Source organism: Hirundo rustica, chromosome 1 (assembly GCF_015227805.2).
Source record: "Hirundo rustica isolate bHirRus1 chromosome 1, bHirRus1.pri.v3, whole genome shotgun sequence".
Classification (NCBI taxonomy): Eukaryota; Metazoa; Chordata; class Aves; order Passeriformes; family Hirundinidae; genus Hirundo; species Hirundo rustica.
Genome location: NC_053450.1, coordinates 37,706,722 through 37,723,325, shown reverse-complemented (window position 1 = coordinate 37,723,325; position 16,604 = coordinate 37,706,722). Strand labels below are relative to the sequence as shown.

The window sequence follows — 16,604 nt, the reverse complement described above, 5'->3', positions numbered from 1 at the left end:
TAACTGTTGAGCATTGAGTGGATTTATTTTGTGACTTACAGAGGCGGGGGGAAAAAGACATGAGAAGTTTTATTAACTGAGGCAGGATTAATGCAGGTTCAAATGTGTATTTCTCTAATGTCATCCTCAAATTCTTGCTCTGTGAGTCAATGAAGGTGGAAAAGAAGCAGCAACTACTTGAATGAATGAAATATAAAAAATTAGCCATGACAGAATTTAATTTGTTTCCTCTTATAACTTCACTGGAGTTGCCCAAAATTCAGTCTTGTTGGGAAAGAACAGCATTGATTTAAAAAAAAAAAAAAAAAAAAAAAAAAAGCCCCATTTTAAAATTAAAGGCCTCCTTCCAGAGCTACTACTGTGCTTTTTTAAAAGGGCAAAAAGATCCACCAGTAGCTGGTCTTCTAGAAACATGATAAGAAATCAACCAGTAAAACTCAGTAACTGGGGAAATATACCACAAAACCAAGGCATACTGTGCTCTTCCTCACTGCAGCAGGAGAAATTTAATGCTACAAGAAGTAATTGTGATGTAAGTGGGCACTGTGATTCACTGCCTGCATGGTGGTGAATGACTTTCTTGTTTTCTATTGCTTTGCTTGCATGCATGGCTTTTGCTTTACCTATCAAACTGTCTTCGCCTCAACCCACAAATTCTCTCACTTCTACACTTCTGATTCTCGCCCCCATCCCACCACGTGAAAGTGACTGAGCAGCTTGTGGAGGCTTGGTTGCCAACTGGAGTTAAACCATGGCATAATCAAACTATTATACACAGGATGAAATAGAAATTACAGTGTTAAAATCTACAATTGTGATAATGTATCATAACATCAGCTAAAATTAAGTGCATTTTCTTCTTTAGCTAAATTGTTTCAAAGTTTTGATTTTTCCGCTAAGTTTTGGCTTACCTGACTGAAGATTCGTCATTGTTCTTCCTCCTCTGCTACTGAAATGCAGCCCTGATGACTCTATCACTAAGTGGCTGAGTTGGTCTGAAGTTATCTCCTAGGATGCCATCAGAGCCCTCTAAAAGTTCAGCACCTTTTACATGAGTCCTCAGTCTTCGAAATTCCTCTATCTGAAAGACAGAAAAATATAAATGAAGAAGCTGAGACACATTCTTCACCATAGGACTAATGATCAAAGCCAGCCTTGTCCAGCCAATTCTGCAGCTTTGAAAATTGGAATCTTCAGGTACTACATAGTAAGGTCAATATACATTAATTACATTTTAAAATAGTTATCAGCACTGTCAAAACATTTGAGATATAGAGAAAAACAAGAACTCTTATGCATATGGTTTGGCAGACTTATCCTTTGCCTTTTCACAACTTCTTTTAGGATCTATGACCATCTTGGCCATTGCAGATTATATCCCATGAATTAGCCTTACTGTAGTGTGTTAAGAGTACTAAATCTAGTCTTCTTCAAAGAAGTGCATTTCAGGAATAACTAGCTTGACTATAAATTGTTTGGGAATTCTCCTGGTGATTTATTCACTGCTTGAAATTGTTGTTGTCGTCTAAATCAGAAGAATACTGAACAGATTCTTAGCTTTAGAGGATGTCTGTTGACATTTTATATGGAAAAATACAGTTTCTGTGATCAAAACAAAACACTGCCTCAAAAGATCTGTAGGTGTATATAGTCAGAAACTCAAATACAGTAAAAAATAAATATAAAATATTTCAATTAAGCCAAAAGAATTATGTTTATTGCTTATAGCCTCTTTTTAGCTTTTTCTAAATCTAATCTGGTGTAGAGAAGAATATGAGCAGTTTCCATCTCCATCTGGTATTAGCATCAAATGCTACATAAAACACTTTACCTTACTGTTCACCAGTGCTGTTTTTAGGAATCTGGTACTTTAAATAGTCACAATTACTAGAAAATAATGGGGTTTTTTTGACATATTCACAAGCTGTCTTAGCTGGATACAGCGGATGTACTTGATGGCTGACTCCCCTAGCCTCAACCTTTGTACTTGTACTGACCCTGTGATGCTTCACTCTGCAGTTCATCCCTAACTTGAAACTGAAGATACACAAAAAGTAAAATGAAGCCCGGAGTATACAATCAATTTAATATCTAAGACATTATAATTTCTCCATGAAAAACACCCTAGGAAATATTACAGGGAGAATGTAAGCATGATTCCAGAATTAAATTAAATGAGGTACTAAACAGCAGGTGATGGCATTTTTATTCTTATCCTGCCTGTAGAGATTACTTTCTTACTGCAAACTGGAACACAACTGCCCTCCTTGTTTTCCACTCTACAGCAGTACTGATACAGATTTATTTACTTGATTTAGAGGCTAGCTCTTCTCTGCCTAATTTTCCTCAAAAAACCTGTGTGTTTGGAAATCAACACTCAGCTTCTGGCAGGTGAGATATAAGGCGACAGCTTAGACTGCCAAAATGAAAAAAGCTCCTTGAAGGTGCTTTTAGAGGCAGAATCCTGTTATGGAAGATTTTTGTTGTTGTTTACTTAAAGCAAACTGAAAACAAACCCACTACCAGCTTGGAATTGAAAGTCGTCAGAACTCAAGGGCTGGTAAATCACTGAAGGAGTTTTGTAAAAGCATCCTCTTTCACCAACTGAATCAACTCTGGAAAGCCTGAGATAAATGCAGTTTAGGAAGGAGCACTATACAAAAATGTGGCTTTTGTTTGATCTTGTGAGAATGAGATACTTCAAACAAACACAGATGAAGGAAAGGGAAGTGCAGACTCTCTGCAAAGCTGCCATTTGTGAGCTGTCTCCTACTGTAACCACAAATGCTCTGTCCCAGTTCCCACAGTGCAATCTTTCTCCAGGAAGTACTCCTCACAAACTCCAGTTTGCTCAGTCAGGAGAGTAGAACTGACCTGATCTCTGTGCCTGCTCTTTAGTCTTTAGGGAAGTCAAGAACTGTAGCTCAGCTCCAAGGGGGAATTTCTTCTGAGATCAACAGCCTCCTTGTTTGGTGGTTCCTTTCCATGGTTCAGACTGCCGTGACAGAGACCCTGTACACAACAAGGTGCTTTGCTCTACTCGTGAGAAGTACTTATGTCAGAACAGGACACTAGCTGTTGCCAACACTACTTTCCCAATTAAACTTCCATCTGGCAAGGTAATATGCAAGTAATGAGCCCTGCTTATCCTGTTTCACTGCTTAGCACCTCCTCCCAACCCCTCATAAGTCAATGCTGTGAAGTGTACCCTGCAGGGCTGCCAATGAAACAGATGTTTTAGAGGCATATGGCTAAGCACCCTTGGATATTCACATACTTTTACCAGGAATAGCCACTTTAAAAAGTTCTCCTCCTGCCCAGAAGACATTAAGGATGAACTAAGCCTGTTAACACTGAAATTTGGGATTAAGTTCAGTACAGAGGCAAATCCACAATGTGAACAGTTGCATTTTTACTGGGTAAATTCATGTTCACATTGTGTAGAATTTTTTTACAACTTGTATTCAGATCCTGAAAACTGTGTTCTTCTGTTTCACTTATATGTTCGCTGAAGAATAGAGCACACAAAATGAAGGAATTGCATGTTTTCTATAAATATTTCTTCAATATGGAAGCATTATCCTTCTGTTTGAAAATTTCACGTCTCCATGACACCTTCCAAGAACATGGATCCACTTCCCAGCATCCAGAATACCATGAAGCTCTGAGTGCTTTACTTTACAGTTTACATAAATTTTGCACAATTTCCACTACAGCTCCATATGCTAGCTACTATTTCTGTCCTTTGGTAGTTTTTGATTCTGAATGAGGTAGACAAAAGCACTAGAGACCATGCCGTTCAATAAAAGATCAGTTAATTCTGACAATGAACACAGCAGAACGACAGCTCCCTCTGCATCATTATTTCAAATCCCTGCTCTGAGTGGCTTAGACAATGCACTTTTTCTGGGCTTCAGTGAACCACAAAGCACATTATTCACAAATGTGCCATCTTTTTTTTTTTTTTAAATATAGTGAAGAGAAGCATGACCAAGTCTTTTTCAATTATTTCCTGCTTTTTACTGGCCTAATAGGAGTTTTCACCTCCTGCATTTCAGCAGCGTACTTGCATGTGTGAGGTCATCTCACAAAAAGAATTAACACAGCTCTTCCTGGGCTGTGTATTTCAACATAAGTCAAGTGAGGATGACAAAAATCACAATAGGAAGACAGTAATACTCACAGAATGACCCATGAAGGACTTTTTGATGGACGTGGACATTTTCATGACAAAAAAATTACTTTCAGTGAAGAAACAGCATTCCTCAGGATTCCAGGAAAGCACATCCTGATGCTGCAGTCCTGAATTGCTCTTTTGCTATTCATATGACCAGCACACCCAGACCTCCTTTCACTTAACATTGATTTAGATCAGTAGCATATCAACTCATCAGCTGAACTTCACTATCTGAAAATGTCTTCAGGATAAAAAAAGGTTCTCTGCTTTGTAACGGCCAGCCTATTGTGCCTGTCAAAATAGTTACTTCATTGTTTCAAAATAACAAAATGTGAAAATATTTTATGAGTGTGACCCTGAAATAGAATGGCAATTTTATTCTTTTTTTTTTTACTTTATGACCTGCAGTTTAAGCTGATCAATATTGCTGTGCTAATTGCAGAAAATTGTCTCTAATATATGAACTAGTTAGATGGGAGGAAAGAAATAAACCCTCTTCCATATTATATTATGTAATTCTTTATTTACTTGTTATTGACACTTAGAACTTGATTATTTCATGACCTGAAAAATTAAAATAGCCTTGAATTTGTCTCTCACTGGCTATAACCACAGATGCTATTAGTATTTATATAAAGCACTTGACATTTCATTAGTATCCCAAGGAAGAAAGTTCTACAAGTTAATGACACATGTAAAAATAATGTATTTAAACCCATTAGAAATGCATTTGCACTGAAATCTATGATTTAATACTTCAAGCTGGCTTAATAAAATTAAATGCCTCTACCAGCCTTCCATGGAAGATTCAAAATGGTATAACCTATTCTACATCCTCTTATTTTCCACAGACAAAAGTCCTTGCATTTCTAATCTCTCCTTAATCTCTCCTGGGCAACCTGCTCCAGATGAACCTGCTTTAGCAGGGCATTTGGAATAGATGATCTCCAGAGTTCCCTTCCAAACCAAATCATTCTGCAGTTCTGCGATTAAATGAAATCTCTCACAGGCACTCATGCCCACATGCACAAAAGAGGACAGATATTCCATTGCAGCCAAAATGCTAATTACACTTTAAAATCTTGGAATTTTAAGAGACAGCAAAATATTCTAGAAGCAATCTTGATTTGGGCATCACTGGAGACCTCACAATACCTTTCAATTTACAAATCCCAGAATCATCTCCTCTCACCCCATACTTATTTTTCACTGATATATTTATCTTATTGGCACATTTATTTTTCATTGTGTGATATATGTCCTAAAGTTAATTCGTGTTAAATGTTATAATATGTAATTCATTCTCTGTAAGATGTAAGTTCATTTCTAATCGTGTATACCATGGGTTAACTGGGACTGAGACAGCACGAAGAGGGACGTGAGGAATTCCTTTGCTAGAAATTGCAAGGGAGGGACATGAGAAAACTATGCCAAGAATTACATGAAAAGGGACACGAGAAAACTTCTGCCGGGAATCGTTAGAGGAGAACAAAACGACGGAAGAGGGAGATGGAGAACCCGGAGAACCAAATGATTACATCAGATCGATATCTTACCTGTCCCCGCCCGACATTAACATCCCTACACTGTATCCGGACTCAGCAATCAAGACATTGTTCTCCTGAGAAGATCCTTTCAACCCCACCAGAACCCGACCATGAATGGCTGCCTCAGAAGGGGGAGTCTTGGAGTCCCGATTTTTCCTCAGCAAACCAGTGTATAAAAATGGACCGCCTCAGACTGAAAACGTGAACTTGGGGGGTGACATACTGACAGAGTGTGTTACTGTGTTCACCCAGTGCCGAAACCCCGGGGTTCGATGCTGACTTTTTAATTGTGGCTATCGGAGACTGTTATTTTGTCTCAAAATAATTCTAAAATTTGATTTATTGAATTTGGTCTATCGTATTCATTACAATTGACATCTGAAAGCAATATCTGATGAAATACAATTTTTTATCCCACCTTGGCAAAAGCCTTTCAAGTTCTTAATAATTATCTTTCCTGAACAACCTTAACTTTAATGCTGAAATTTATGCATAAATATGCATAAATATTACTGAGGTATGTTTTTCTAATCTATGCTTATCTATGGGATCATCCTGCGTAAATCTGCTCCAATCCATCACTCCACTCCAGTTCCACCTCTCACTCACATACAGTGCCAGTGGGAGGGAAAAGTTCCTCTATGACTGGCATGCCCTTCATCAATGCAATGTTTTTGGATTGGGTTTACACTTATCAAAGTAATGCAGCAACACAAACCAGCCACCCCTCACCTAAAAAAGGCCAGGGTTGTGAATCTCAGTCTTTGCCCCAAGCACTATGGGTCACTCTTTTCCCCAGGCACAATATTCTTTTCTGAAGTCTTATCCTCTTCACACAATGTTCCAACATCCCACTTTCTAGTGGTAAATTAGTATATAGTAATACTAACTAAAGTTGCATTTCTCTTCTTAATCCCTCTTTTGTTCACCCTCTTGCTATCTCCTACTACATGTGGATGGTTTAAACTCGGCTCTCCTCTGTGCACCAACTGGATTAAAAGAGAATAGAGACTACAAAATATGCAACTAGCAATATCATACTATGTCTCAGTGTAATTGTTGTGGACTTTGTACATCTGATTAAGTCCCCTTATTTATCAATATCATATCTGGACAGTTAGCTGACAAGTTACAAAATGCACTCTTTCTTTAAAAGTTATTCTGAATCAAATAACACCACCAGAATGCAGTTTACTCAGTAGTAAGTAATGCATTTATTCAGTAGTAAGCAGCCACAAGTCTTACCTTTTCATACACAAATAACAGATTCATGATGGGATACATTCAAGTTGCAGCTACCAGGCAAATCACTTATTGGGAGCTATTGCTTTTATCCTATGGTTAGACCTAGAATTAAGTTCCATTAAACAAGAAACACTGCCGATTTTAAATTGTTAAAGATGTTAATATATTGTGCTGGCATCACTAACAAAATTTTAAATTATTATAGCTGAGATAATTTAAATCTGAATTTATCACCTTTTATATTTTTTCACATGCTTCAGAGCAGGCAATGAAAATTAATGCATTCAGCTTTGGGGATTCTAGGTAGTTTCATTTAAATTAAACACACATTCCTCCAGCTGGGATTCACAGACTGTGGGAGAATATTCATCAGGTGTTTTCTTTGTTTTTACTGGGATTATTTGTAGACAAATTTGAAAAGTTTTACATAGAAAGGCTCACAAATGTTAAATTTTAATTTAAGAAAAAAACGCAAACATTTTAAAATACATATGCGTGAAATCAAATTTAAATAGGTAGTTTCCATTTGACATTTATTATAAAACTGAATTAAAAAGAGCCAGCTAAATTAAATATAGTTCAGTGCAATCTAGCCAGTCTGAACTACATTAATGTTTTTCATTCTCCAGGACATAGTGCGTCCCTGCGCTTTTTTGTTCCGTTAACATTAAAAAGCGGTGATATTTGAAAGCTTACAATTACAAAGAATTGAATTTCTTTTGCCCATTGGGTTCCTTTTTTCTTTTTAGTTCACTTAAATATGAGAATTATTTTAAATGCAGAGGATAAATGATAACAAGGTTTTTCATCTCTGACCTTTGCGTTGCTTGCAGTGACTCAAAAGGTTTAACCTTTACTTGAAAAGCCATGTACTGATCTAATGGGATCTTTAAGGAGAACAGACATAACTTTCTGATATATACATTTGCACGCTATAACCTTTAGCTCATAACCATATTCCAAGGTCACTTTAAGCACAGCTGTTACCTGCACTTGGGACACAGTCAAAGGATAGCGAAATAATATCCAGGTGACACCTTCACTGCAGGGTGGAATGGTTAGAGAGCCCTCATACACCCAGTAGTCACGCAGAAGAGGATCTGAAATCAAAAGAAACATGGAATTTTAATGACATTAAGGAAGTTAATGGTGTCTTTCAGTTCCGACAGCTTATGACAGCTGTGGGCTCACTCACATGATGAAGTTAGTAAGCAGAAGTTAAGTGAATTCGTAACCTGCCAAGCACTGCCCACTACTTCCTGATAGGAATGCATATGAGCTTGTGGTCATGTAAGTTACACTGCAGATGAGCATTTTAGACGTGAAAATGCCACTTTGTAGATGTGAAAAATAACAAGTGCTCTTTAAATTAACATGGCAAATAAGCAATGTTATGGGAATAAAAGAATTCCTGTAACGTTAAAAGCTAAGAGAGACATTGAATTTTGAAGGCAGAGGGTCTGTGGTGATCGAATTTTAACTGACTTCTACATTTAGGATACGTCTCAAGAATCATTTTATTTCACTTTTTAGAAAAAAAATCAATGAAAATTCAGCTGAAGAAAAAATTTTCACTTTGCAATTCTAGTGACATATTTTTTTGAGATTCCTACCTTAGGAATTCCTACCTTTGTGCTTCCTACCTTAGGAAAAGCGAATTGAATTTCAGAGGGGGAGAAACATCAAGGTTTACCTTATAATTACACTATTTTTTAAGTTTATATATTTATTAACAGGTTTATAAATACCTATTAGAATAAACAGTTGTCTCAGAAGAAAATGTACAATATTTTGCCCATGCAGAGTTTTAACTCTACATTCAACACATTTGATTTTATTTATTTTAATTATTTTAATTTTTCATAGATTCCAACAACAGGGCTTTCCTTTGCTGCTGTAGGTTATACAGCCTAAAAAGTACAGAGAGGAAACTGCCTGACTGTAAAAGAGGGACAAGAAACAAACCTAGAGAGAAACTGGAGACAAAGGGTGGTTAATCATGGCATAGAGAGCCAGGGGGAAGGCTGTGACTAGCGTGACAAGGACAGAATGGGAGACTGGAAACAAATAAACCTGCTTGGTTGAACTAACCTGTTACTGCCATTTCACTACTAGCTCAGAGGAATATCAGTAGAATCAAATCTTGCTAATGAAGCCTGTGATTGTCAGTAAATGGTTTTGTTTTGTTGGTATAATTTTCCTTCTTAGCTAGGAAATTATGTAGCAAATCCATTGACAGCAAGTTGCATCATCCAACACTCAAAAGTTAAGAACTGCAAGAATTAATTCAGCCCATCCTGTGCATGCATCATGATACAGTGTTGTTACATGGTCATGTGTGTCTTTTCTGGAGAGCCTTCCATTGTTTACTTGCAAAGACAGATCACTTTGTTTTGAAAAGTACATAATATTATTTAGAATTCTCAATACAATATGAGGCACTTGGTCTTCTATTTCCTATGCTATTGAAATCCTGCTTGTTAGAATATTATCTCATTTTTCACACTTCTATACACTCATTTCTCCAGTGCCTGAGAGCTTAAGTGAATTAATTTATCCTCCCATACCCCTGAGTGGTGAGGAAGGATAGATTATCCCCTCACTTTAAAGCTGGGGAACTGAGGCAGAGAAGATGAGGTCAAATGCATCTATTCATTTGAGGTGTTCAATGTGACATGCTTAGAACCTGATTTCTCAGGGTATTTAACTTTCTAGAGCACATAACACAGTCAGAGCACTGCTCCCATTGACTTCTCTTGGAGGTGTAAGCACTCAGCACTTCTGCAAATCAGACCCCATGATCTCAAGTCGGGCACCTAGAAAATGAGGAACACGTAGTTAGAGATGACTCGTGAAAATATTTGTTTATGTGACTTGATCAGCATCAAACAGGAACCGTGAGGTAGGGGTCCTGTAAAAAATAACTTATGCTCATTCAATCAGGTGATGTTTCATAATGGACATGCATGAGAGGCACAGGCTGCCTTAAGTCCTGCAATTCCTAAATGCCGAACACTTTGCAACCTAGACTATATTCCTTTGATATAATTAATATAGCTTAATGTAGATCTGGGCTACTTTGAAAATTAAACATCTTGCTGCTACGATAGAGTTTAGCTCAAATGGATTCCTTGCAGAAACATTTCTTTTTAGAAATGTTTTTTTTAAGTCACATTTCTTACTGTTACTCTTTAACATTTAGCTATGTAAGTCTGAATTTGCCTCCCTTTGTCACTTCTCTTTTTATGCTATACAACTGTCATTGCCTAATGGCACTGTCTTTTGATTCTGCCAACAAAACTACCTTGTGACGCGGGTAGCCTTACGCTTTCTATTTTATGCCCAAGTAGAGAAAGGAATACACACACACAGCTGTCCCTCTAGATGGGCAGGTAAATCCTCAAGAAAGCTAGTCAAGGTGCTGTCAGCAGTGCACAGGCTATGGTAACACATCCCACTCACATGACAAAGGTGCAGTTTACAGTAAAATCCAATGGGACTTCACCACTATCCCTGTTACGATGTGCATTACCAAAATGCATTACCACCTTATGGGACACACTCAGGCTTGCAGTTTAGGCTAGGCTTTAGATTAAGACCGTCTCAGCCTCTGCAATCAGCTACTAAACCACACACACAAAAGTAAGCAAATGCACCTACCTGGCAATAAAGAGTTGGGATTAAAACAGGGTATTGTTTTGGACTTTCCCTGAAAAAATGAATACAAATCAATCTCATCTCCAGCTTCTAATTAAAATGCTGATGAATGCCAAGGTAAAACACATTCTGTGTTCTTATAACATTAAGCTTTGAATTCCTGTGGAAAGCAACCTCATTAAGAGCCCCCATTTAATCATCATTGCATTTGTCCTTGCAGCTACACAAATGCATATTTTTATTCTAATTTTTGTTTCATTTTTAAGCTTATCCCATCAATTTGTTAACTTTCTGCCTTTAGCACCTGGACTTCTTTCAGATCCCAGCCCTGAAATTCTCTACAGGAAGTTCAGGGGTTTCATACAAAAAGAGTTAAAAAAACAAGGGCCAAAGTGAGTTTGACTTAGCTGACATGGATAACACTTAATAAAATAATGGTGGTTCCACATATTTTATGTATGCCAAAGTGTGTTTGATGCCAATCCTTTGAAAGTCACCATTATAACACAACCACACAATGGTGAGGCCTTTCATGACCTTCCTCTGCTTTGCTGTTGTTTCAGAAATGAAACAACTATTGTTTTCTCTGACACTTTCATAAAAAAAGAGTTTATAACACTAAACATCATGACTGAAGTTTACCATATATTATTTGACTAAAAGATTTTGATTCCTTTCTAATTTGTCTGCACTTCAGCATCTGCTGAAGTGAATGGTAATCTCTTCAGACTAATATAAAACATGTCATCAATACATCTCGAAATCCTTTTAAAATCAAAGGTGTGTATGATTATTTCTGTCTTACAGATCATGAAGCAAAGAAATGGAGGTAACTTGCCCAAGGTCATTTAAGATAGTGTCAACATTTTGGAGAGCACTCAAATCTCCTCAGTCCCGCTAGGATTACTATCTGTCCTTCAGGATCCCCACACATAATCCACTTGACAAGTTGGCATTGTCTTTTTGCTGATTTCCCAGCAAGTTAATATGGGTGCTCAATTCATCTGCTCTTTTTCTCTACAAATCAAAGCCAGGTAAGTTTGGAGATGTGGCTGCTAGTGTTTACTAAGCATGTTGCAGTGCTTGCACTCACATTGACTCCACGAAAATCACTGAAAAGATAGGGCTTGCCAGCAGTTACTGGTATAGATCAAACTTTCTGGCCACCAGAAAAAGAAAGAAGTACAAAAAACATATATTAGCTGAATAATATTATCTGAATAAAATGCTGAGGTTTTCATGCTGGCAACCATGCTGGTTTTACTACAGACACAACTGAAACCTTTTTTTGGCTCCATACAAACCCGTTGCTCACTGTCTCTCTGTTCATTAAAGGAAGCATTGCTTCAGACAGTGCCTTACCTTGTACTGGATGTCCTGAAGAATTTCAGTTACAGCCTTTAGGCCCACATGCTCTTTTCCTATCTGAAATACAGCAAGCAAAGGTGAGTTTCAGTATCTTGGTATTTCAGAAACTGCGAGGCAAAACACAGGTCAACCAGAACAATAAGAACTATAGCTGTTTTTAGTTTAGCTACACAGCCTTGTGTTAATCAAATACACTGATACATGACAACTCCAAAAAATTAAATCATTATAAAACCACCAGCCAAAAGTAAATAGGCCTTAAATAACTTTAAAGCAGATGCAGAAACTCACAGAACAAGAGAAAGAGTCATAATTAAGTCTGGCAGGTTTTGATTAACCCTGTTTTGCAGCACTTATTCTATGTGGAGTCAAAATGGTGCAGTATTGTGGCATATAAATGCCAAGGATACAGTTTGTCCTTACCGGTTTTCGTCAGAAAAGTACACAGAAAGGAACAAACAGAACAGACACTTTTTGAATTTGTTCCCATAGTGTTGAAAATCTGGCCCAAGGTATCTCTGAAGCTCGGGGGAGTTTTTTCCTGCCTGCAGAGCACAGAGCAGCAGATTCCCTCTCTCACAGCATCTCTGGGATCATGCCAGTGAAAGCCAGGCTCCCGGCAGGCTGCAGCACTGCCTCCACTAAACGCCTGTAAGGCATGGAAGATGGGGCTCTAAAGAAACAAACTGAGTTAAGAGATTCTAATTTTATATGGATGTTGCTCACTCTAAAGCAGCACAGTAAAGTCAGCTGCTTCTTCCTCAATCAACCATTCCAGGATCCCAGTTTTACCTTCAGAACAAAATGAGGAGGCAGAACGGCCTTCCACTGGATTTCTTTGCCAACACGTACAAATACGGGGTGAGAAAATAAGCCAGCATGAGTGAGAATGGGAGAGCTAGACCCTGAAAATTTTGTTTGCTTTTTGTTTCTCTTGGAATAGAATGACACAGTAGCCACTAGAAGGAAAGCACTGGATGTCAACAAAAGGTACTTTGTTATTTCTAGGAATTTAAGAACATTTTCTTTTGTTTCAGAATGGAATTTCAATTTCAAACCTTCAAAGTACATAAAAGATATTCAAGTTGCTTCAAAGATGCTGCTTCTAAATTAATAATACCCAAAGGCTGTCACTTAAATCAGTTAAAATATTTTCACTGACCTTAAAATAATGTATTTTGAGAACTGTGGTACAAAATTATTTTTCCATGCCTTTGCCAAGAAAAAAAATGGTCACCAAAATTCCTCTCCCTGTTCCTTTAATAAACAGCTTAAATATTATTTTTCCTTGGTCAATTGTAATTATATGACGCCTTTCTTGGCAAATGAAAAAGCCTTTTTGGAATGCTTAAGAAGACTGATGTGGGTGAGAGACCAGAAACGGAATACGTAACATTGACGTTTCAAATTTATTTAAGAACTTATATATAACTTTCTAACTAACTTGAAGGTTACCTCTGCTGGAATGAGAAGGTAACTTACATAAGCAATTATCACACAGCCCTCTAGGACACAAAGCTGAAGACTCTCTGACTTCCATTTTTAGCAGTTCTATCTGAGTGTTGAGGGGGTAACCAATGTTCCTTTAAATTCAGAGGTAAAGCTCAAAGGCACTCATAAACTCGTTATGAAATACGACAAATTAATAATATCACTGTGAAAGAAAATCCATTTGATCTAAGCGTGAACTCTAAACCTCTTCCTCCAAACCCATTTAAATAAAACAGTTCGCCATTTCTCCTGAGGAAGATGAGAATCTGGTGTTTGAGGACTAAAACTGAAAACCTTTATAAGGCGCAGACCTTGAAAAACCTTCAACAGCAATTAGATTATAGCGCTAACTTCCCAGATTTCATTACACCTTGCCCCCCGGAAGCTTTTTAAGCCTCCTCATTGCAGGCTTTTCAGAGGGTCTCTGGCAGGTCTTGTTAACAGTCTCAGTCTCTGAAGAAGTAAATACAACTCCACCTCACATTCGTCCTGTGTGAAGAAACACTCTTGTCCCTGTGTTCAGGAAAGCACAATTTTACTACCAGTTTTCAGAAGTGCCAATGGGTTTGTAGGCTTTTTTTCAATCTTTCCTTCTCACCTCTGTCTATTTCTTCAACCCCTGAACAGCACAACCAGCCAGGAATTAAAAGAAATACATCACAGAGATAGTGAAGCACTTGTCCCTCCTGACAGCCCTCAATTCTGCCCTTAGAGGAATGAAGATTGGATGTCTACTTACAGCCAGAGTCACAGAAAGATGCCTAACTATGTATTATCCCTTCTTTAACTAGCATACTTCCAATATCCTGTTTAAACAAGAATTGATTGCTTAGCACACATATAGAAGACATGACTGAAAAATATCTTTCAACTAGAATACCAGCAGTCATACATTGTTCTCTTCTATGAAATCATTAAAAATTAAATAACATGGCAAGGACCTCATTATCCTCAGACAAATGACAGTGCATTGTAACAAGTGTAACACAGGAAACTTACCTGCACAAACAAAGCAATAATAGCTATGCCGTGCTTCTTCCCTACTGCCTCATCAATGCTGCTGTACAGCGTGGAGTTCCAGTGCATTAGATGAAGCTAAAAAAAGCAGTGCAAATAGAGCGATAGAGAAATACATTTTGTAATTAAAAACACCAGTAATTAACATCAATTAACAAAGCCTCAGCACGTTGTGTGTGCGCATGCATGACTACACATATGTGCATGCTCACGGCTGTGCATGCAGGGATAAGTTGATTTACTATTGGAAATAACAGGAACAACAAGAAAAACAACAGATAAATTTGCAGATAAAGTGATGGACAGCCAGTTATCAAAAATCTGCATCAAAGGTGGGAATGACTATAGTAATGATGATTTAACAACTCCCTCAATCTGAATACTGAAATAATGTCAGCTAATGAAATCCATCAACATTGCCTCTCAGCCAGCCAGTCCTCTCCCAAGGCAGGAGAATTATTATGGACATAGGCTGTCCAAACACACGTGAGACTGACTGACTGCACTATCATAACGCCACTTGTCTCACACACTACCTCCCAAGACAAATCATTCAAATGTCAGTAGTAAGAGTAGAAGTGATTTTAGAAAAGGTTAAACACAGAGAAAGACAAGCAGAGAAAAGTGGCTTGAGGAGCACCTTAGGGATAATGCTGAAAGAAAGGGAGGGTAAAGAGCAAAGGAGCTAATGCACGGATACATGGGAGGCAGTAGACACTGGATAGTAAACACAAAGTCTGTTGTGGTGAAGTGTCACAGCATAATCTGGGAAGGGGTGTTTGAGAAAAGTGCTGGAAGACAGACTAGCAGGAAGTTGGAAAGGGAGAAAAGAAAGGAGGGGGGAGAGGAAGGGAGTTGAGGGGGAAGAGAAAAGTGCTGGAAAACAGTGACATTTGGGGAGGAAGGGAGGGAGGGAGGGAGGAAGGAAGGAAGGAAGGGAGGGAGGGAGGAAGGGAGGGAGGAAGGGAGGGAGGAAGGAAGGGAGGAAGGAAGGGAGGAAGGGAGGAAGGGAGGACGGGAGGAAGGGAGGGAGGAAGGGAGGAAGGTAGGAAGGGAGGAAGGGAGGAAGGAAGGAAGGTAGGAAGGGAGGAAGGAAGTTAGGGAGGACGGGAGGGAGGGAGGGAGGACGGGAGGAAGGGAGGAAGGGAGGAAGGGAGGAAGGGAGGAAGGGAGGAAGGGAGGAAGGGAGGAAGGAGGAAGGAAGGAAGGAAGGAAGGAAGGAAGGAAGGAAGGAAGGAAGGAAGGAAGGAAGGAAGGAAGGAAGGAAGGAAGGAAGGAAGGAAGGAAGGAAGGAAGGAAGGAAGGAAGGAAGGAAGGAAGGAAGGAAGGAAGGAAGGAAGGAAGGAAGGAAGGAAGGAAGGAAGGAAGGAAGGAAGGAAGGAAGGAAGGAAGGAAGGAAGGAAGGAAGGAAGGAAGGAAGGAAGGAAGGAAGGAAGGAAACTATCTACTCAAAGGTTATATGCATTTCAAACATGAGTTTTTCCAGAAATAAATGTAAATGTAATCTCTGTGCCTAGGTCTGATAACACTGTAAAGCTTCAACAGCCTAAGCACAGTTGCTTTGAAGTTTATCTGCCTACTCTTAGACTTAATTTCTGTTGTAAAATCATGATCAATATTTTGTTCAGTCATGTGCTAAGAAGATGTAATTTTTATAGCTAACATTGTTTCCACCTTCAGCAAAATTAGTATTTAAAACAGTGTATCTTCCTATTTTGTTTTTTATTTCTGTGCAGAAGCAGCCTCTGTGAAATGCTTATTGCCCCTTACACAACAGCAGTTCATTCAGGCATCTCAACATTTCAGAATATCAGTTCTTCACGCATTCACTCTCCATTTATTTATTTCCAATACGAATTTTAGGCACTATTCCTGATGACTGTTATTCCAAAAGTAAATAGAAACTTTTAAATGAACATATTTTAAATTGAATTAAATTCCAGATTATCACACAAATAGTTATATTCATTTTCATCGAAGGCATCTGCTGTGGCAAAAAAATGAAACGTTTTTCTTAGAAAATACAATAAATCGTTTTTACATGAGAATCCTAATATAAATAATCTACTTGCCCACAGCTACTAAACTTCTAGAATAGAAAT

At 38.2% G+C, this 16,604-nt stretch overlaps 1 protein-coding gene across 3 annotated transcripts in view; it reads right to left on the bottom strand.

Annotated features, from left to right (window-relative positions):
- The window catches only part of CA8 (carbonic anhydrase 8), a 48,386-nt gene that overhangs the window by 10,887 nt on the left and 20,895 nt on the right, over positions 1-16,604 (bottom strand). For all 3 annotated transcript variants that reach the window (XR_005701096.2, XM_040065585.2, XM_040065597.2), the window contains exons 4-8: positions 14,485-14,580; positions 11,989-12,051; positions 10,630-10,678; positions 7,957-8,069; positions 912-1,081 (exon numbers count right to left, since the gene is read on the bottom strand). Coding sequence is in view for 2 of the 3 variants with exons in the window: in XM_040065585.2 (XP_039921519.1) it covers positions 947-1,081; positions 7,957-8,069; positions 10,630-10,678; positions 11,989-12,051; positions 14,485-14,580 (456 nt within the window). In the remaining variant the exon portion in view is untranslated. The remainder of the gene's footprint in view (positions 1-911; positions 1,082-7,956; positions 8,070-10,629; positions 10,679-11,988; positions 12,052-14,484; positions 14,581-16,604) is intronic.